The sequence below is a fragment of the Myxocyprinus asiaticus genome, chromosome 14, assembly GCF_019703515.2.
Source record: "Myxocyprinus asiaticus isolate MX2 ecotype Aquarium Trade chromosome 14, UBuf_Myxa_2, whole genome shotgun sequence".
Classification (NCBI taxonomy): Eukaryota; Metazoa; Chordata; class Actinopteri; order Cypriniformes; family Catostomidae; genus Myxocyprinus; species Myxocyprinus asiaticus.
Window position 1 is genome coordinate 37837625 of NC_059357.1, and position 23223 is coordinate 37860847.

Consider the following 23223-nt stretch of genomic DNA (forward strand, 5'->3'; position numbering starts at 1 on the left):
TGACAAAGGAATTTTGTCAGAGAGGGATGTGTTTCAGGAAGAAAAAATCTGTTGTAAATCATGTCATTAAATCTGTTAAATGATCATCTAGTTTGTTGTAAAACCAGTACCCCAAGTGATTAGTGGTAATTGCTAAGGAAAGCAACAATATAATTATTGCTCATACTTAGAGTACAAACTCATAACTCTAATTATTAAACTTAGTCATTGTAACTCATCTCACACCATTTCACAGACGTTCCAAATTAAGTAGCTTGCTGAAGAGAGGTGCTAAAGACTTACAATTTTCAACTGGTGGTTGATAAAACGGGCAATAAAATCCCAGACTTACACTAAAGGAGGGACCCAAGCCATATCTAAGCACCGGAGATATCATAAAGACTTAGCGGTTTTAAGTTGGGCTAGTAAGCAACCACCTAACAATATATTCAAACAACCTCCAAGTATGTAAAATTGTAGTTTAAAAAAATAAATAAAAAAAAATTCTCCCCCTTTTCCCCCAATTTGGAATGCCCAATTCCCAATGCGCTCTAAGTCCTCATGGTAGTGTAGTGACTCGCCTCAATCCGGGTGGCGGAGGATGAATCTCAGTTGCCTCCGCGTCTGAGACCGTCAATCCGCGCCTCTTATCACGTGGCTTGTTGAGCACGCTACCGCGGAGACATAGCGCGTGTGGAGGCTTCACGCCATTCTCCGCGGCATCCACGCACAACTCACCTCGTGCCCCACCAAGAGCGAACCACATTATAGCGACCACAAGAAGGTTACCCCATGTGACTCTACCCTCCCTAGCAACCGGGCCAATTTGGTTGCTTAGGAGACCTGTCTGGAGTCACTCAGCACGCCCTGGGGTGGTAGTCAGCATCTTTACTCGCTGAGGCCCAAAATAAATCATTTTTGAATATTTTATATTTTGCTCAAAGATTAAGTAGTTGCATCATGCATAAAAGGATGGCAGAGCACTGCACTTTGACCTACTTTACATAAAACACAGGCACATGATTTGGTTCCAAAGAGAAAAATTTGTTTTAATCCTTGGAAAGACACATCTGCAAGTGAACAGCCTGAAGACAAAAAACAGGCAGGAATTGCACTTCAATTTTAAAAAAGCAGGCTTTTTCTTCAATGTATTTCTGTCATAGAAACAACTGCAAAACTGTACAACAAGCTTTTTACAAAGCATTTGGGACTTCCATTTTAGAATTTTCTTTCACATTTTTACACATTCAACAGCAAGGTCTGCTACATTGTGACCGTAAGGAAAACAAAACATCAGAAAACGTCTTAAGACATGTCAGAAGAAATCCGCATTGGCTTATTAAGTAAAAGTCCAACTTTAGTTTTCTTTGCAAGATGTTTTAAGTGCATGAGTCTGTCTCAGCGATTTCTGGGATAGCATGCAAGACGATTTTAGGGCAATATTCCAGTCTATACTGATCTATAACCGTTCCTGTCCGCAGACACACACACACTCAGAGCAAAAGAGACAGACAGCTGCTCGAGGGGTCACAGTTTTCCGTGACGGGGTGGACCATGTGGTTTCCTGGAGAGAGTTCAGTCTGTGTCCAAGTGACATGGGTTTGTCCCTTGCTGCTGTGCGTCCTGATACACCCTAAGGAAGTCCTTGTACCTTGGAGCACAGCTGAGCCAGGCCTCCCCGAAGCGCACAGTCCCAGTGAAAAGGAACTCACCCTCCCCGGGCTTAACCCTGCACTGGCTGGGCATCTTCACAAAGCCCGTCCAGCGTTTGGCCCGGCCACCCCCTAACACAAACACTTGTGTCTTCTGTCTGTAAAGGCGACTCAGGGACACAGTGACGGACGTCTGATTGTCCTCTTGTGTCACGCCTAGTATAGTACCCCGTGCCACTGTAGAGCAGAGAGAGAGAAATTATTCCAATTAAACCACACTACAATTTTATTTGTCTAATAGTTATTTTTTTCTTATTGATTGCTCTATGGGATATCCCTAGTGAAAAAGCTCCTCTAAGAATGTGTACAGGATTCAAATTTCTTTCAAAACTGGGAACCAACAATTGTATAAGACTTTTCTCATACAGTACAAAACAAAAACTAGATATTTTAGAACATGGAGTTCCCAATAGGACTATTATGATTGCCTAAAGGATCAAATGTCCCTTTAGGAAATTTAGGAATTTAACAGGATGTAAAAATCTTTAAATCAGATCTGGGTTTTAAAGTCTCCAGTGGCAAGACATTATTAAAATACAACAGAAGTAGAGTTTAAAGATTACATAATATCCAACTCTTTAATTAGTGTTTGAACCATATGGGTTTTTCAATGACCAATGCTGATACTTAAAAGAGTAGGGTGGCCAATATGATGCCAACATGTACATACCGGTACTACAATTTGATGATAGCAAATAAGATGTAAACAAAATTGCTGAGATGACATGAACACTGATTTTTACTATGATTTTACTTAATTCACTGAAAAAATGTTGATTATACATTGACAAGGCTGCCAGTTGATTTTGGAACTAACACAAAGGGGGAGTAAGGGACTATTAACGACTATGATCGTGTTTTTGCGTTATAGAAACTAGACGAAGTGCAACAAATGGAACAAAATGCAGATGTCTTGAGACACATTTTTAAATTTGACACAGCATCTCATGCATGAGATGCTGCACAATAGTCAAAGACATCCGTCAAGTGCATTTTACTTAGAAATGTGTTCGGTGTGAATGGCCCCTAACACTTCTTTTAATCATCCAAGCAGTTATCAGCCAATGCTGATAATCTCAAAATGGCCAAATATCGGCAGATTCATTGCCAAATACTGTGTATCAGTCTAGTACTACTCTTGAATAAGAAAAACCTGTAGGAAATTCAGTTTATTCAGTCGGATCTTACTAGATTCTCAGAAGAAATGTTTTTATGCTTAAAGGAATATTCCATGTTCAATACAAGTTAAGCTCAATCGACAGCATTTGGGGCATAATGTTGATTGCCACAAAAATTACTTTCGACTCGTCCCTCTTCTCTAAAAAAAAAAAAAGAAGAAAAAAAAAGCCAGAAATGTGAAGCTTATAATTGTATAAAATCACTAACATTAATTATTCTGTTAAAGCATGTATAATTTGAGCTGTAATGTTGTTTAAATCGTAATTTTTACAGTCATTTCAGGGTTTTAGGATTTGCACGTAATGTCTCATGTCAACGAAGTTGTAAAATTGGCCATAACTTTACACTGAAAAGGTTAGTAAGCGGTTTTATCACACTAAAATCATGTTAATAAGCATAAAGTTTACATCTTGAGGCTATACTTTTGAAACAGTGAGTAATTTAACATTTACACATTGGCCCCATTCACTTCTATTGTAAGTGCTTCACCGGAACACAGATTGTTGCTTTTTTTAAAGAAAAGGAGGGGCAAGACAAAATTAATTGTTGTGGTAATCAATATTTTGCCACAAATGCTGTCGATTGAGCTTAACTTGTATTTAACCCGGAATATTCCTTAAGGATTGATTCCAAACAATGATAGAAATTTCCTGTACACATTTCTTTAGGATTTCTGACATCAAGAACATTAGACATTTACTTCAAGCTGCCTCTTTTCTTACCAAAGTCACTGGTGCAAACTGCCAGGAGGAGTTCACCATCAGTACAGGGTTGGCAGGGTGCTGTAGAGAGATCAAAAGAACAAAATCAGAACAAACACTCAACACTTACACAAAAAGCAACAAAACAAGAACCAACTGTAGCACAAGTGGACGTACCATGTTATTTTTTAGAAATCGCTATAAGAGGCCAACCCTACAGCACACTAATGCATCTACACCAGCCACTTGTTCCCAACACTCATTGGACCTTCAAAGACATAATTAATTTCTGCTGCAGATGGTTATTTATTGACCGTGCGGAGGCTGACTTTATCGTCATGGCTTGTCGGTTTCTAACCAAACAGAGATGGGGGTTGCCCATGAGAAATGGCTCCTCATAAAAATAAATAAATACCTCTCTAGACAACAGTGGGGAAACCATTTTTGCTTTTGGATGCAGAAAATGGTGGTGATCCAGCACTGTCTATCATACAAAAAGCAAATAAAAAATTCTTTAAAATGAAACACTTATATTACCATGAACTACATAGGCTCAAAACTACGCAGAATTATTGAGTGTTTCATGTTATTGTTTCATGCTCTGCCAATAATTCACAGCACAACACAAACTGTGGTCGCCACAAACCATGTTTAACCTACTTTTGTAAGTTTGTTTACTTAAGTATACACTTTTTTTTAATGTAGTCACATTTTCTGTTACTCTTGCTAACAGTTGTTTTTATGAGGTACCAAGTTGATACAATGAGATTAAATAATCACTGGATTTGCCAAAGTTTGCCAGGTTATTGCCTTAAAATCTTTGATTTATTTGAGGTACATCATTGAAAGTAAGCTAGAACAGTGCATTCTGCTTTGCTTTCTTAGTTAGGTCTGTGAAATTGTATGCACTTATTTTCTGTAATGTACTTAATAGTCTCTACACATTTCCATCTATCTTCATGCGTTTTCTATACAATTATTCTCACAGATTGCCACACAGTTATTTCAATTAACTTACTGTATGTCTCAGAAAACCCTGCCCCTAAATGGCACATGGGAACATTACTAACTGTCATTGAGCCCATTTACATGCACACAAATACACTGATTACTCTCTAAAATCAGCTAATTTCAAAAATCAAGAAATCCGCGTTTAGATGACATTTGAAATAATCGTGTTATTCTCTACTTTTGACGTCAAACCGTGAAGAGACATGCGCTCAACACGTACGCACACTGGATGAGCCGGTAAGAACACCGGGTAAGTGTTTACATGGCACGCTAAATGGGCAAAAATCTACCCGTGTTGATCGGGTTATTCAGAAGCCGTTTATGGCCTCTACGCCGATAAAGGAGCGTGGGTTATTGCATTTACATGAGCATAATAGTGTAAGAACGTGCATATAAACGCGCTCATTGATCACTGTACATGTTAGTCAGACGGCTCTAATAAGTGGTCAGTTCTTGGCCAAAAAAAGTTGCAGTATGGGACAGACCTTTAGCAGTTTAGGGTCTAGCTACACAAGAGATCAACCCCTTCCCCCACTACAACAACACTGACAAACACACACACAGAGTCTTCACACCCTAACGCAAATGAGATCCAGCTGAGAAGAACTCAAACAAGCAGCAGCAACTCCAGGGACTAGTAGCTCTGGATACAAAAAAAAAAAAACACCCAAAGGAACCAATGTTGCACCACACCTGTGCCAACAACCTAGAGTGAGTTGAAAAATGTGTACTATTTTACAACCCATATCGACACATGACGAGAATAACACTCCCTTGCTTTCAGGTCGCCGCTCATTCATGTGACTGCAACAAGGCAATCAGTAAAACCTAAACACTGCCTGCACCATGTCAGCTTTGATCAATGTGTTTTCTCTCCAAATAAATCAGGGCACAGTCTTGTGGCTCATGGGTCTTTACAGCCCCTATGCACAGATATAATCCAGCATAACACCCTTACACTTGCAGCCAGGCGAGGGCTAAGCGTGTGACCAGTTGATTCAGGTGGCTGCGTGGAGGTTTACGGGTGTTTTATGTGTTTATGGGTTGTGGTCTGTGGGGTGTGAGTGAAGGCTGCACTGTCAGCGTTGCACTTTGGGGTGTAATTCAAAGCTACTGACCAAATGTTTCAGTGTCTGTTAGTGCAGGTGGGCTAAAGGGCTTCAAAATATTTCTAAAAATATAATAACAACTAGATTTTTCCAGAAGAAAATGTGTGCAAACGCCATTGTCATGATACGAGGGTGTTTGTGGATTTTTAGCACATTTATTATGTGGTTGCTAGGGTACTCTGGGTGGTTGCTAGTTAGTTGCTTACAGAGTGCAACAGTGCCTGCCCACTTTTTTTTTCTTGGTTCTGGAAATATTTTTCACCTTTAATTTTTTTTCATAGGGATTTCATAAAAACCTTCATCAAATAGTTTTAAGCCATGAACCAAACCAACCAGCTCCAAAGTGAATCACAACACAAAATAACAAACTTTGATTTAAAGCAAAAAAAAAAGTATTAAAACATTTAAAAAAATAAAAAAATAAAAAAAAGAGTAAAAAGTACAAAAGTAAAAAAAACTGTATTTAACGGCTTTAATGAGGCAATGAACTACAATCCCATGAATAATTGAAAATGATGTACTCAAATTAAAAACGATGGAAAATTATAAAAATATTTATTTAAAACGGTTGCTTGTAAATATAAAAAAACAATACATTATAGATGTATTGCAAAATATCCATACATATTTATTAGGGCTGTCGATTTAATGCGTTAATTCAGTGCGATTAATTATATAAAAAATAACGCGTAAAAAAAATAAATAAAAAATAACGCAAGTAATCAGGTCCCCGGACCGTGATGAGGAATATTCCTTCCGTCTGAACAATTCAAGCTTGAAGTACCACCTGTTTTCTCCAGGGGGCAGTAGGCGAAACTTCAGCTGTTTGGGCAACGTGCTTATACAGAGAACAAACCACACTCACTGACAGCAGACAAAACAAGATGAGAACACATTCTTGCATTCAAACACAGCTTGATGGAGCGCAAATACGAATGCAGGGATCTCAAGACATGTTTTTCCAAGTTTCAAACTACGTTTAGCTTGACACAGCGACCTAAAAACTGTGTTTATGACACGCCGCAAACGAGACGCTCCAAAAGCGTCTGATGCAGGTGTGCATTGATGAACCTTAGAAAAGCCCTCATAATAAATCTGTCTCTGACTGATTTATGAATTCAACTGCAAAATGGATTGTGTGAACTGTAGGCCAATTATAAGCAGATGACATAAGTTCAATAATATGGAAATAAACATATATTGCATACTAAAGCCACTGTTTGAATTGTCTTTTTGGTAACACTTTACAATAAGGTTCTATTCATTAATATTAGTTAATGCATTAGGTATAATGAACAAACAGTTAATAATATATTGTTTACAGCATTTATTATTAGTTAATAAAAATACAATTGTTCATTGTTAGTTCATAGTGAATTAACTAATGTTAACAAACATAACTTTTGATTTGAGAAATGTATTAGTATATGTTGAAATTGACATGAACTAAGACTAATAAAAGCTGTAAAAGTATTGTGCATTGTTAGTTCATGTTAACTAATGTTAACAAATAGAACCTTATTGTAAAGTGTTACCGTATTTTTTAATGCTTTACTTGTGTGCCACAATAATGTAATGCATTTTAATTATCTATATTATTTTTTATAATATATATTTTATTTATAATGATTTAAATATAACTATTTATAAGTATTTAATAATTATTTATTGCATTTTTTTTTATTTGAGGGGCTAAGCAAAAATGTATATATGCGATCAATTGCGATTAATCGGCATACCATGTAATTAATTCGATAACATTTTTTAATTGATTGACAGCCCTAATATTTATGTATAAATATTTAAGGAAAGTGATTAATTTTGAAAAAAAAACGATTGGAAATGCACATATTTGTTGGTATCATTTTACTTTCTATTTGGAGCCAATTAAATGTTTCGTTCGAGCTGTTTGGGAAAATGTGCTACCACTGTTTGGCGGCCATTTTGAAAGTTGCTCAAAACGTAGCTGTTTCTGAAGACCTCAAAAAAAGCTATTTTTCTGGAGTTAGATGAAAAACTGGGTGAGGAATTATAAAAAAATAAAAAATAAAATAATAATAAAAATTTACAAATTTTGATTAACAAATCAAATACACCTTGATATTATTTTCTTTATATTTAACAGCAATACTTTGCATTTGAAAAGATGAATTTCATGAGTTTCTGAAGCTAGTGCAGGACACTGCCTGAATGATGCTCACAAAGATGCTGTAAAAGAAAACAAATGAATAAAAACTGCAGATAACCACATTAAATGAAAATATTAAGAAGCTTCTTGAGTTCAAACAAGATTTAGTGCTCTGCCTGTAATTATAATCTAGAAATATAACTTTCTTTTCATGTGGGTTTATAAGGAACAGCGCCTTTGAAAAGCCTGGTTGCTCACAGATTAAAAGCAGAATAATATATATTTTTTTAAACATCAATAACAAACATGCTCTACATTGTAAAATATAGTGTTTTTTATTCATGAAAAAATTTATTGTTTACTTTGACACTACTATAAATCATTGAGGTTTATTTTCCATTGACCCCTATTGTTCCTAATAAGCCCACTGAGCAAATAACCCATTGAACCTCATATTTAAAAAATGTTAACTGAATTCATTGTCAACTCTACATGCTAAATCTATTTTCAGTGCAGGGGAAAAAAATCTAATGACTGTCCAAATATGATTAAAGTTTGCTGGATTCCTGTTAGAGGTCCAAATCTAAAAATGAATCAAAATGGAGGGGTTTATTTAGTAAAATGTGAAGCATTTACATTTTAAAAAGCATAGTGGGCTTATTAAGAACACATGTGGGCTTAAATGGTACAAATGCTACTTATAAGCCCACTCCAGACTTTTCACATTTAAATAAAGTAACTTCATTTTGTCAGTTTATGATAAACCATAACTTGAGTGTTTAGATGAGAGATTGATCACTGATATAATACTCAATTTATTGGAAGGCTGTTAACATTGCTATTAGAAAACATGTCAAACTCAGATTTGGGTGGGCTTAGTTGGGTCACTTCCCTTATGTTTGAGAGTGTAGGGAGAGCAGCTTGGTTGCATCATTCGCAGTGCGTCATGGTGTAGTTCGTCACCAGAAATTCTGGTATTGAAAATTTTTTATTATAGAATTTGAAATAACACAGACTGATGGCTTCAACGGAAGCATATACCATCGATTAACAATCTCAGAGCTCACAATGGGTCTTTCTTTGAAGGTTATCATTATAACCTTGAAAGTAATTTGTAAGTTATCATTAAAAATGTATTCCCAACGGAGAAAATAAATGGGATTTGTACTTCCGGAACCCGAGAAGCATCAAACAGTTCAAAGAAGAGCTCTTATAAAAGAGGAATGTTAGTTAGAGTGTTAGAGTGTCGGTCAGAGCCATGGCCTACTGGTTAGCACACATGCTCCGACACATTGAGCCATGGTGCTGTTGATGGCAACGCAAGTTCTAATTGGTCTCACGAAATTTCCAGATCCCATCCCCCACTCTGTAAATAAATCTGGGAACAAGGCCAAAACTATAACATTTATAAAGTGTTGCCTGGTAGCTGAAACTGTGATCTATATCTTGACCATTCACATATGAGTGGATGTGGTCCAGTCTTGTCTGCTGTAGAAGTTGTGGGCGAGGAGAGCGGGCCAGAGCTCGGATGCTGTTGCAACACAAGGAGCAAAGCACCACCAATGGGACCAGAGGTCATCCAGGCATCAGCTTCGCAACAGCTGGCAAAAGCCAAAGCTTCAAAGTCGGTGATCTTACAGAAGTCTAGGCCTTACAAAGTTTTGATGTGATGCCGCTTGCATTCACATCCTGAACACCAAAGCTGGGCTTGGAGCACAGATGGGGTTTTTTTTCAAAGATTTGCGGCAGCTCACAAGCAAAAGTTGAAACAGAACCACAGGAATGGACTGGCATCTGAGTCAGCAGCCTTCGCTGCCCCAAATTAATGCAACACTGCTGCAATCGCGACCACTTCACACGCTGGCAGGGCGAAGGGGAAGATAGTGTCCCTGCTACATCTGGTCCCCTACGCATTCCACGCTAATCGAGAAAATATTCATATTCCACTTTGCTTGCATCCCGACCACTTCAGAGGCACAGATAGAAGAGTAATGAATGAAAAAGAGAGGGAGGGGAAGCCAGAGAGATGGAGGAGAAAAGAGGGAAAGAGGAAAAGGAAGGGAGCTGGAAAAAAGATGGAGATAATGTGTCCTCCCAACAGCTGGTGTAAGACGTTCAGAAGTGATGGAAAGCTACTCAATTCCAGCACAGCAAGTCAGCATTCCTGAGGTGACAGCAAAAAACACCCGCAAGCTCTGAAAAAGGAAAACAGGTCACCTTACAGATCTGCTCACTCAGATTGCTGAAATCACAACCTTTCTGCCAAAAGGGGCAAACACACAACCTCTCTGGAGAGATCCAAACAGACATCATTGCCCACGTGTTTAATGCCACACAGTTTAAAGTTACTCTGCTTAAAGGGAATAGTTCACCAAAAAAATCATATTAATTACAATTCTGTCATTATTTACTCACCCCTTATGTCGTTCCAAACCCACAAGACTTACTTTCTTATGTGGAAAAAAAAAATGCGGATTTATCCTGGTCTTAAGAATATCCTGGTCACTCTTTTTTATATAATGAACGTTAATGGGGACTGGGGCTGTCAAGCTCCAAAATGACATAAAAGCACCATTAAAGTGGTCTATATGCATCATGTGTTATATTCCAAGATTTTTGAAGAATACAACGTGCGAAGAGCAGACCAAAAAAAGAAAACAAATCTATCCTAGCTCTACTTGGTGTGTTCATGAAAGTTCATGAGAGAAGTACTGATGGGGCTGCACAATTACGACAAAAATAAATAATAATTGATGATTATTTCCTTTGATATTGTAATTACAATACATTTTTATTAATAGAATTTACATTAAAATACTTATTTTGTGTGGGACATCTGCATTTTTGTAAATCAAGACTAGTTGCCTAAATGGTCAACTTCACATTGGCCCATTTGGAAGCATAAAAAACAACACTGTAATTAATTAATTTTGTTTTTATAAATTATACACAGAAGCAAGCAACAGACTTGTCTGAGATTGGTTACAATACTCAAATGCTGCAAAAAACACGTCAAATAAAAATTAAATAGAACATTTTGACGCAACATGATTAGACCTACTTCAATTGACACATTTACTATTAGTTAATTATGGATATCCCGAAACTGGTATCGGAAACGGTTCTGAAACCTCGCTCATGTACTTGTGCTCATAAAAATGTTCTGATACCAAAAAACGATACCATTTGACAAATGAATGACATTAAGTAAACATTCAGTGCACAAATTAAAATCAGGTCATGTCCTAGTGAGATTATTTAACAGCAAAAGCTGCGATTTATTTAGATAAATATATAGTTTGCATGTGCAGCGCTTTAAATGTGAGTGCTTGTGAATGTGTGGATCCGGTGTTGTGCTGATATCAAATAAAATAAAACAGAGATCAAACTGTATCGGCGAGTACAAAAAAGAAAGTATCGGTACTCATACTCGTTCTCAAAAAAAAAAAAAAAAAAAAAAAAGGTATCGGGTAAGGCTGAAACGATTAGTCGACATTATCAACAATAAAAAATTGTCAACAAAAACTTTTGTTGTCGAATAGTCATTTGATCTCATTTAAAATAACATGAGATCACATTTAACTCTAATAATGACGTGCGAGAGCAGCACTGCAGCTCGCGCCAGACTAGTAAAGTAAATGTATCTTGTTTTAAGGATTTTTAGACCATGAAAATGAAAAACAAGACAAAAACACTTGATAACAATAGGATTTTTTGCAGTGAATTTCTTTACTGAATTACACTTAATAAAAAGTTTTTAAGTTTTCCTTTAATTCAGTGAATGTCATTTAGAGGTATTTTTAAAAGATGATTTTGTCCTCTTTATTGTTAGTAAACACGTTTAATACAACCTTTTAACTCAGGGCACAAGCTGAATAATCGGCAATAATCGCCGAATAGTTGAATAATCGTTCTAATAATTTGATTAGGTATATTAGTTGCAGCCCTAGTATCGGGACATCCCTAAATTATGGCATCTCAATTATTTATTCGATTAATTGTGCAGCGATGTAGCAATGTTTAATTTGTGAACTAATCACTCTTTAGAGCTTGAAAGCCAGAGTCCTCAGTCACTTTTGTTAAATGGAAAAGAGAGGCCAGGATATACTTTCTACATTTTCTGTTTTCCTAAAAAGAAACCAATACGGTTTTGGAACAACATGAGAGTGAGTAAACAACAGAATTTTCATTTTTGGGTGAACTGTTCCTTTAAACTGTGTCCATGCCTACAAAATTACTGCAAAGTGCTGTGTTTATCAGAGCCAGATTTACATGCCAGCTATGAATGCATACCCCCAGAGGGGGAGAACACAGTAAACAATACTTTTGCTTTGTTTGGGAGTGGAAAAACAGACCACTTATATGCTGTATCTACAGCCTTTTAGCAATTCAGTTTGGGCAGGTGCACTGCTTAAAAAAAACAAAAATTCTAAGTAGTGGCTGACTGTTAAACAGGCTTTCCCGGAGTAAATTACTGATTTAAACAACAGGGTGCTTATATCGTCCCAGCATGATACCAAGGGAACTATGCCACAAGTCCTGGAAAATACAGTCATTATGGCAAACAAGGTTCAAATCAGTATCACTGTCCAGTGCAAATATGAACACAGATCAGCCATTCTCAGCATCACAGAGGGGTGGATGTTTCCTGAGGTAAAAGAAACCATCCATTGCCAACCATGAAAATATTGGCCGCAGCTCGCACACTGTTCAAAATAAACAAACGCTTGCCATTGCGTGCAATAATAACCTTTAAAACAAAAACCATGGAATCACGAAAACTTAATAATGCCCATTACATTATTGTTGGAATGCTAAAAATGAGAGTATACCCAAAAATAAATATTCTGAGAATCTGAAAAATAATTTTTTCAAACATGGATTTAGAAGACTTGAAATAGAGTCATAAGGACTACGTTTATGCTGCTTTTGTCCTCTTTGAAGATTGGCCCCTGGTCTCTTTACTTTTTTGCTGTATGGAAAAGAGCAGCTTAGACAACTTTTGTGTTCCATGGAAAAATAAAAATAACAAGACATGAGGATAAGGAGATTTTCTTAAGCAGAAATTAGCAGAAGTTTCATTTTTGAGTCGTCTATACTTTTAAATACCTCATGAAATCAAAATAGGTGTTTTTTTAGCTTTTGTGTCCATCTTTATGCTAGTGCACTCCTAGAAGTAAATTATCTTATAGCATACAGTATATACTTCTAACCAAACTTCCTCATTCAGTAGAAAATACGTCAACACAGGGAATAAAACTGCTGCCAATGATGCCATTTGTAGATAAGAGAGAACATCAAAAATTCATACCAGATAATGAATGTGGGTCTGCTCCTGGTCTGTGGTTGACCAGCTCGTACTGGAAAGCTGTGATTTTCCGGCTGATGTCCCTTTGAGGCACCGCCTCGATGAACAGCGACCCATCCTGTATGCTGAAACAGTGCACTCTCCCCTCTGCCTGATCTTCCTCACGGAGGAGCAGTCGCAGTTTGCCCAGCCGGTCCAGGTAGATGTGGGTTCCACTGGACTCTTTAGTTGGTTTGATGCAAACAGAAAGAAGAGAGGCCGCTGGGGACAGCGTGTTAGGGCGCAGGTTGACGATGATGGCTCCTGTGGGGTACAGCCACTCCAGGAACCCCTGGGCACAGCGGAGATACACCTGTTCCACATCCCGGGTGTGTCCCTCATGGGTCAGCCCACTACAGCAAGACGAAAAGAGAAAGAAATAAGTTATAAGCTCTGCTTCAAACCCTGGTGAGCTGTCTCACTGTCAACTGCCTACAACGACGGCTACCTTCTATGGCAGCAACCAAAGCGAAATGTAGCCTTATAAATAACTAAAACCGAAATGCTCATAGACAGCAACATACAAAAAGCATTCCTCATGTAAAGCTCACAAGAGACTCAACTCGCAGTCAATTCCTGTATATTGACTTGAGCATGTTGCTGAGCAAATTATGAAATTTTTTTTTTTACAACCTTTACTCAATACACTAAAAAAAACTTGTATCGGCATGCGGAAGTCAAAAGTATTCTACTGTATGAATATTTTCACTTCTGTTAAATGGCCAAGTGGGCACAGTTATCAGTAAATGGTGTAATCTTAAAATGGACAAATAGTGGCCTAGCTAATACTGTACATCAAAACATCTAAAAAATAATAAATTTTTATTTTGAATTCTCTTTAGTATGACTATGCCTACTCTTCAGTATATTTACAATTGGCATTCATGCTTGACACAATCCTCCATCTTGGATGATTTTTATCAAGACACTTAGCGCAATGCATTCTAGGATTGCCTTTGTGTGAATTTGACCAAAACTTATTTTCTTTAAGCACGGTCACATTTACATTTGCACGGCTAAATTCTGCAGGTGAAATACAGTCTCAATGCCAATCTCAATGGGAATCTGTGCAATCGTTAATTTCGAGCGATGGACTTCCAGCAGCGAAGAATTTCCCTTAACGGATTTCACACAGAGTTACATTTTTGTCAACTTTGTCAGGCATATTCGCTGCATTGACCAATAGGAAGTTGCTTGTTTTGGCAGTGACCTCTGTGTGGCCGGTGCGTCGTACACTGCTACAATGAATATTAACAGTGAACAAGGAAATCATCTTAGCAGTGAGTTTCTTTTTAACGTCACTCTTGTGGAGTATAAAGTCTAGCATTAAAAAGAGACTGCTTGCCAATTTGTTTTTTGCTGGTTTCACACATGCTTATAATCCACCCTAAATGTGGCAACGCCTTTAGGAGGCAGCATAACTGTTCAGAACAGCCTTCTCATCTGGAACACACCTATGATGCCTTAAGGCCAAAGTATATTTTGGTTTTCGTCACACCATTACATCTCGCAAATACCTTCATTAGCACAGTACGCGTGGACTTCCAGTGTGCAGCTAACTATTTCTAGTAGAGGTCAACCGATATATCAGTTTTGCCAATTAACAGGCACGGATAACAAATTTCTGGAACTATCTGCAAAAATCCACACCGATAGTTTTTCCCCATTGCGTCCGGTGCTGGAGCGGCTGGGAAGGGTCCGCTGTTGTTATACAGTATGAGAGTGGCCTCTAGAAGCGAAAAATAAAAACTGTCACTTCACTGATGCCTTGTGGTGTTTGTTTTGACATGTGAGACTACACTCTGCATGGAGCGGAACACTTCAGATGGGATTTAAAACATCAACAACAAAAAGGTATGTTTACAGTACACGTTGTCATATCATTCTAAAGTAATTAATTTGTTGACTAGATGCTGCATTAGTAGAGAACAGCAGTATGTTTGCCGACAAGGCTGAGAGGAAGCTAACATTAAAGCTAACCTCAATTGGTTAGAACAATGTGACAAATATACATGCAAGTCCTACCCAAATGTTTAAATGTCACGATTGTTACCATCTATTACCATCTATTTGCATTAGTTTATATCCAGCTGGTCACTTTATGCATTCGTTAGCCAGCTAAGTTGCATATTTAAAGCTAGTGACGTGAGAATGCAAATTCATATCTTCATGCAGCCGAGAGAAAAGTATAAACAAATCAGAAATGCATCTGATTTCAATTCAATTTTTTGTATCCTCACTGTAATACGATGACTTCAGATCAATTCAATTCTTGTGCTATAAAAGGCTAGACACAGCGCAACAAATACAGTTTAACAGAAAGCAGGTGTCTCAATATGCTTTTAAAGTTCTTTTTAATTAGACACATCATCTAAAAAACAGCGCTCCTGCACGAGACACTGAATAAACAAAAACAAAGGGAAACAAAGACGTTCGTCTAACGCGTGCTAACATAGAAAAACCAATGGATGGTCGCAAAAGCGTTCGGTGTGAACAGCCCCTTACAGTTGGTGGAGGTCTTTGGCTGTTGTTCCTGCTCTCTTATAAGCGTTTCTCAGATTAAGCAATGAGTTGTTTAAATGCTTTGTCAGGAAAGATGTTCAACTTGGAAATGTGTGTCTCGAGATCCTAACGTTCGGTTCCAGTCTGTTGTGTTCCATTTGTTTGAATAGCCCCTGGCCTGGGCTCATAGTCTGAGCCGCTTCACCACAGAGTTCAGCCGAATACCACTGCTACCCGTGAATGTTGCTACCCTACACACAACTGTATTGTATGTGGTATTACACTGTTATTATGAAGCTTGAGTCTGGAGTAGTAGGAATTAGTGCAAGTGTAATACCATGTGAACTGTCTATTGAAGCGTTTCCCCCCCCCTCATTTTACTTTCGACTTAAAATTTGAGAATATGGACCAACTAAAACCTTTTATTTATTTAATGCACATTAGTTGAAAATGAAATGCTCTTTTTTAACAGTCAGCATAGGAATGTTCTATGCAATAATATAACGGTGCTGAATGGTTTATGTATTTATTGCGCCCTCTTGTGGACTAAGGAAACAATGTAAATTAAAAAATCATCTTACTTTTTATACATATATATTCATATTTATATATTTATTTAATTTAAAAAAGTACAATACATTTTCATGGTTTAGTCAGTACTGTTTATTTTTGTAATACATTTACAAAATAACTTATTTTTGTATTAAAGCACTATTTTAATTTACGTGTTATTTTTTTTCATTCAGTATCAATTTTAAAAACTATTGGTTGATTAATCGGTTATCGGCAGGTACTGCCCAACTTAGTTATCGGTAAAATCCACTATCGGTCGACCTCTAATTTCTAGACGCCCGGACAGTCAGCGTCTTTGCCCATCGTGGGTGCATGCACTGCTAAAAGTGTATCACAAAGCAGTCGTAGTGCGTATGCATCAAATGCATCAGTTTGGGCTCATGGTCAAAAGTGTATACTTAGAAAGGCTGAGGTGCTCCACCATGCAAGGGACAACGCCTTTAAAATGCTGTCTAGGTAGGCAGCTCACTAGGTTTTTGAGTTATTATCAACCATTTTGTAATGTTACTCACCAAATTCTAATATTTAGTTGAAATAAACGGCTGATTAATTTGTATACAGCTAACTACTTACAAATACTTTTGATAAAGTATATTTTAAAGCAAGTGACCCTAACCCAACCCCCTAAATAATGGTGGAAATTCTGTCAGCTTTACTTTAGCTGCCTTGTGTCCAAAACACAGCAAAGGAAACTTCAAACATTTGGGGAATTGTTCTTAACATTCTGTGCCATTGTCGAGTCCAAAGCTGAACCTCATATCAAAGCAGGAAGAATGAACTTAATGTCTTTTCACACAAGGTGTTAAGACCAATGCACAAGGCTTGCTGCATGACCCGTCACATGCAGACATGTGCGCGCACACACATACCGTCTCTCTTTTCTTCTCTCCGTTCTAACGCTTTGGCAAGATCCAGCACTGGCATTCTGCCGTGGGTAGGATTTTTGCAACTTAAGTCAAAGGATCCTTGGACACACGGGCCTCTCCACAGACAAGTGCAGAGACAGTAGCGGAACCTGGAGCTTGCAAGTGCAAATGCAGGTCACGCACTGAACCTCCCCTCGCTTTCAACTCCTCAAAAAGACGTGGAGCTACACGTCCGGGCAGCAGTCCTCCCGCTGTCCAGCGAAAGCACAAAAGACTCTCTCCACTACTTTGAGACATTATTCTGCGGTTCCGCACCTTAAGTCTGTGGCTCGTTGTCAGTTAGGCAGAAAATGAGCCATCTGTTTCCGAACCCTTGAGCGGTTCTTCAATCAGCATTGAACTTAGGCCTGCTGTAAGTGGGGTTGCCCAAACTCCACATTCAGATCTTACCAAAATGAGAGGTGAGGACCAAAACATTATGTGCAGCCTGGGGGTGACACATGTGCACAGCAGACTAACAAACAGTCGGCTTCTCATTTATAACGTCTCCTCTTTAATTAAGAGCGTTTGAAATTCAGCTCTGCCGCACAGAGAGGCTGAACTAAGACCTGGCAAATCAACACCAGATTATGGCTGCACACTCAAGAGCACAGCACATTCACTCTTATTATTGTGAAAAGACTTCACAGACACTAAAATCTGTAATGTTAGAGGAATTCTCAAAAGGAAGGGAGCTATTGTTGAGGAATAATAACGAGATGAAGTAATGTGGTGGAGAAATCAGTAGCATCAACAAAACTCCTCATTAGTTAAAGATTTATCACCAAACAGCCTTCACATTTAATTGCACGTTACGGTTGAAAAGTTTAAAGCCACTTTGACCCACTAAGGTTTTTATAGTACATAAAAAGCTCTTTAAGTTCTTCTGGATTTTCTATAAAACTTTCTGAATTTTTGTTAGCAGTGTATACAGTATACACTCATTTGCCTATTCAAAATTAAATTATAGGGACTACAAAATAATTTGTTTTGTATATAAATACAGTGCTTTGCATGTTAAAAATATATGCTTAGTTTTGATAGTTCCTGCTTTGTTTTTTTCTAAACGCTCTGGGCAGATTGTCAAGAAGATTGTCAGTACGAGAAAAGAAATATAGGAAACTATCCAGACCAAGAAAACAAATGAGTAAAAAAACAACTTTTTAAAAGGTTAAGCAATTAATAATAAAATAAACTAATAGTAATGTAGAAAAACACTACAATCACCCATAACAATATCATTTACAACATGCTAGTAAAAATATTGGGCAACATCACCACAACAGCACTTATATTAAAATATGAAATAATAACAGGCCAAATACTAAACATATTATTTAAACATAACTCTGATACTAATATACTACTATAACTATTACTACCTCAACTACAACTAATAATAATCATCATCATCAATATAATAATAGTCATTACAATCAAACATAAAAAACGTGTTTAAACTTTTTAACAGCATTTATTGAGATTTACATAATTATAGAATAATCATAGAATTACAATGGACTAAATGCACGATGTAAATAACGTGGAAGCACTGTAATAAACACATTGGAGCGCGTCTCACCTGCCCCTCCAGCTGCACTGGTCGCTTGAGTACTGGGAGCGCGCAATCCGACACAGAACCAGAACCGACAGCAAATACGCCAAGAACGGCGAGAGCATGTTTGTCCAGCCGCTGTCTACTTCTCCCCTAGCGCGATACTTGATAGATCTGCTTTGCAGGAACGAAATCAAACAGTCCACCGTCTGTAATTTCACTACATCGTGTTGTGCTTCAGTATCGATTGACTTTCTACCGCCAAAATGTCCTCAAGCAGCGAAAGTAAAGCTAAAACTCGCTCACTCCATGTTGCGCTCAGTGAACAGCAGCGCTTTAGCGGCTCTACTCGAGTGAAGGTGGCAGAGGAATCCAAGCAGATACGCTCGTTGAGCTTTGAGGAACGCGCATGCGCAGTGAGCAGCAGCGCTTTTTACTCCAGTGAGGCGCGTTCCACAAGAGTTCATTGAGCGGATCTGCTTGGATTCCTCTGCGCGTCACCGCCAGCTGACTGACACGGACGCTTGCGCAGAAGCGTTTTTGACGCTATTAAGAGTTTGTGTGACTACTGTTGTTTATTTCTTCATTGAGACGAGTTTTGTGAGACCTATGATTGATTTAGTCATAGAATTCAAATATTATCCTGCTTAATGGCAAAGATTAGGTCATAAATTATATCTGTTTGCCCTTACAAACATTGCAAACATACAGTGGGGTTCTAAAGTCAGTGACCACCACCGAAAATACTTCTATTTGGCATTTTTCCTGGTTATTATAATAGGTTAACTTTTATTATCAGCACAACAATTTAAGTGAATAATTTACACGAATCTCACAATTTCGTAGTATTTTTGGAACGTCACTCAAGTTCACATGAACTCCACAAAAACCTGTTGATCTATGATAATCACAGCATGATTTGAGATGAGTGTGTTCAAAGAGGATCTTAGAGATCCTTTTGCAAGAAGTTATCATGGTCAATTTCAAAAATTTGAAGAATGTTAAATATTTCTTCATCATTTTATGTCATAACTTTATTTTTATTTTTTGTTCTTTTTTTTTTTTTTTAACCTAAAACTTTGTGTTTAAAAAATACAATACTTACTACAGTTAAGGCCGATTTAGGGTGCCTACACACTAGAGTTAAGGCTGCGTCAGAGAACACTGCGAATGCATTGATTTCAAAGGGGATGGTGCGTCGGGAGGATGGAGAGGGAAAACGCAAGGGTTTCCGATAGTGAAGCTCCATCATGCGACCAAAAGCTGAGAACATTTCAACTTTTGCCGCAACGCACTCTGGTGTAGGCATCCGTTGACCAATGGGAATCTCAGAGAAGTGGGACTAGCTGTGCTGTGAAATAAAAAAAAACATGGCGGCCAAACTCATACATGCGGTGTATTCATTCTCTGTCCCCTATTATCATTCTCTTTCAAGCTAAAAAGTGAGTTGTGGAGAGAGAGCCTTGAGAAGAGTTTCAATGTTTACTGGTACATTGTCAAAAAGATATATTTTAAATAGCCATCTCGATCCGTGACCGCCTCTTCCCTCTGTGGTACATGCCATCCAAACGGAGCTTTCCCTTGTGTGTTCCCCACTGTTCCTACCGTAAAAACAGTAAAACTCAGATCAGTTATTGTTCCTACTAACTTTGAATTACCTTGGATTACCATGTAATATGGTACATGAAGAAGTTAATCAGTCAATATCATGGTTTATATCAACGTACCATGACATTACCAACTGATATCACCACTGCACTCTGGTACTGCCAAATCAGGCTACTTTTGTTTTCTAAGGGAAGGCAAAAAAAACTAACAATTAGATGTCAGTAAACTATCCTACTCTTTCCCCTGGGGCTTGTTATTTATTGGGGTTTATTCACAACTTCACATGTACTTGTCTCACTGAAACTGATGCACATAAAAGAGTGTTTTATTTTGTATATTCTTCCATCATCCTCAAATTTTGTCAAGAAACCCGATAGACAGGAGAGACTAGAGTGTCAAAGACAGTTATTTAACTGGTTTCACAATGCATGATGTGTGTGTGTGTGTGTGTGTGTGTGTGTGTGTGTGCGCGCACGCTGGCCTGCTGCTGTCTATCAGGATAATGATATGGCTCCTCCTTAAACGAGAACAGCGTGTGCATGTCAGGACAAGCGCACCACAAATCAGAGACACCTGCAGATGTTTTCCTGTATTATGCCTTCTCTGTGACTGTTTACATGCTGATAAGTATGTCTTTGAAGAGACAACAAGCAGAACAGAGATCCTATAACATATATAGCATCTGTATATGTAAACAGTTCACATATACAGTTCATCTTAGGTTTCGTAATCCCAAGCGTACATCAAAACATCCCACATTCATGACCTTTGGTTGCTGAAAGGGTTTCTTTTTAGTGTATGGGGATCTCATTTTGTGTTTTGGCTGACAGCTCTGCCCCTCTGTTTTTACTTTAACTCACTTTATTGCTTTTAGAAAACAGATTTGAAAGGATAGAATGGTAAGAAGAAAACTTGGAGTTTTTTTAAGGGGGGTGGGGTGCACAAAACTACCAGGGTGGTTCATTGTCATGTTAACAAGGTCCAAATTTAACTTTTTATATATATATATATATATATATATATATATATATATATATATATATATATATATATATACACACAGGGTTGGGAGGGTTACTTTTGAAATGTATTCTACTACAGATTACAGAATACATGCTGTAAAGTGTAATTTGAAACGTATTTCATTAGATTACTCCAGGTCAGTAACATATTCTAAATACTTTGGATTACTTCTTCAGCACTGGTAGATTTTTTTCACTTGTTTTAACTATAAAAACTCTGCCAGTACAGTAAGACAAATTACACATGTTAAAAATACATTCTCTGAAAAACCTAAATATCTTATGCAGTGTTGTTACTAAAACAAGATCAATCAAACTTTGAAAAAGTATTTGCCTGATTTCATCTGTTTTTGTGTATATCTCATATTAAACTGTTTCAAAAATTAAATAAAACATTCATAAAACAAAGGCAATCTGAGTAAACACAAAATACAGTTTTTAAATGATAATGTTATTTACTGAAGCAAAAAAGTTATTCAATACCAACTGGGACCGTGTAAAAGTATTTGCCCCCTCAGTTACTAAATCCCCAAATCAATGAAACTGCATATATAATAGGGTTTAGCTGGACTAGATTACTGCCAGCCCTGTTCAGTCAAATCAACACCTAAACAGAACTTTTTCAGCAGCATGAAGTTGGCTAAAAGGCCACACCCAGTAGCACACAATGCCAAGGTCGAAAGAAATTCCAGTCTGGGTAGGGTTACAAAGCTATTTCAAAGGCTTTGGGACTCCAAAGAACCACTGTGAGAGCCATTATCTCCAAATGGAGAAAACAACTTGGCACAGTAGTGAACCTTCCCAGAAGTGGCCGACCTTCCAAAATTCCTCCAAGGGCACAGCGACAACTCATCCAGCAAGTCACAAAAAAGCAAAGGAGAACATCCAAGGAACTGCAGGCCTCTCTCACATCAATAAAGGCCACTGTTCATGACTCCACTATCAGAAAGACACTGGCCAAAAATGGCATCCATGGAAGAGTGGCAAGATGAAAACCACTGCTAAACCAGAAGAACATTAAGGCTCATCTGAATTTTGCCAAAACACACCTTGATGATCCTCAGATGTTTTGGGAGAATGTACTGTGGACTGATGGTTTGAAAGTGGAACTGTTTGGAAGACAGGGGTCCCTTTATATCTGCCGTAAATCAAACACAGAATTCCACTAAAAGAACATCATACCTACGGTCAAGTATGGTGGTGGTAGTGTGATGGTGTGGGGATGCTTTGCTGTTTCAGGGCCAGGGTGACTTGCAATAATTGAGGGAAACATGAATTCTGCTCTCTACCAGAAAATCCTAAAGGTGAACGTCTGGTCATCAGTCCGTGAGTTGAAGCTCAAGCGCAACTGGATTATGCAGCAAGACAATGATCCAAATCATAGGAGTAAGTCCACCTCTGAATGGCTCAAAAGAAGCTAAATTAAAGTTTTGGAGTGGCCTAGTCAAAGTCCTGACTTGATCCCAATTGAGATGCTGTGGCAGGACCTTAAATGGGCAGTTCATGCTCGAAAACCCTCCAATGTGGCTGAACTAAAGCAATTCTGCAAAGAAGAGTGGGCCAAAATTCCACCACAGCGTTGTGAAAGACTGATCTCCAGTTATCGGAAGCATTTGGTTGCAGTTGTTGCTGCTTAAGGTGGCACAACCAGCTATTAAATTTAAGGGGGCAGTTAGTTTTTCACATGGCTGATATAGGTGTTGGATAACATTATTGCTTAAAATATATATATATATATATATATATATATATATATATATATATATATATTTGAAAACTGTATTTTGTGTTTACTCAGGTTTCCTTTGTTTTATGTTATACTGTATCTCGTTTGAAGATCTAAAACAATTTAGCATGAAAAATACACAAAAATAGAAGAAATCAGGATTTCA

General features: G+C 37.8%; 1 protein-coding gene across 1 annotated transcript; it reads right to left on the reverse strand.

Annotated features, from left to right (window-relative positions):
- Positions 1–1002: 1002 nt before the first annotated feature.
- Positions 1003–19074, reverse strand: LOC127451950 (meteorin-like protein). Its single transcript, XM_051717038.1, has 4 exons — positions 18729–19074; positions 13131–13519; positions 3593–3652; positions 1003–1868 (listed from the first exon to the last, which is right to left on the reverse strand). Exons 1-4 carry the CDS (start codon positions 18824–18826, stop codon positions 1555–1557), a joined length of 861 nt encoding a protein of 286 aa, XP_051572998.1. The 5' UTR covers positions 18827–19074; the 3' UTR covers positions 1003–1554.
- Between the last annotated feature and the right edge of the window lie 4149 nt (positions 19075–23223).

What these genes read in the sequence shown, in the direction of transcription:
- LOC127451950 (XM_051717038.1), bottom strand. Translation starts at nt 18,826, where the DNA reads ATGCTCTCGCCGTTCTTGGCGTATTTGCTGTCGGTTCTGGTTCTGTGT. An exon ending in AGACCCACATTCATTATCTG is followed by an intron (nt 3,653 to 13,130) that starts GTATGAATTTTT and finishes ATCTCTCTACAG; the next exon opens with CACCCTGCCAACCCTGTACT. An exon ending in AGTTTGCACCAGTGACTTTG is followed by an intron (nt 1,869 to 3,592) that starts GTAAGAAAAGAG and finishes TCTGCTCTACAG; the next exon opens with TGGCACGGGGTACTATACTA.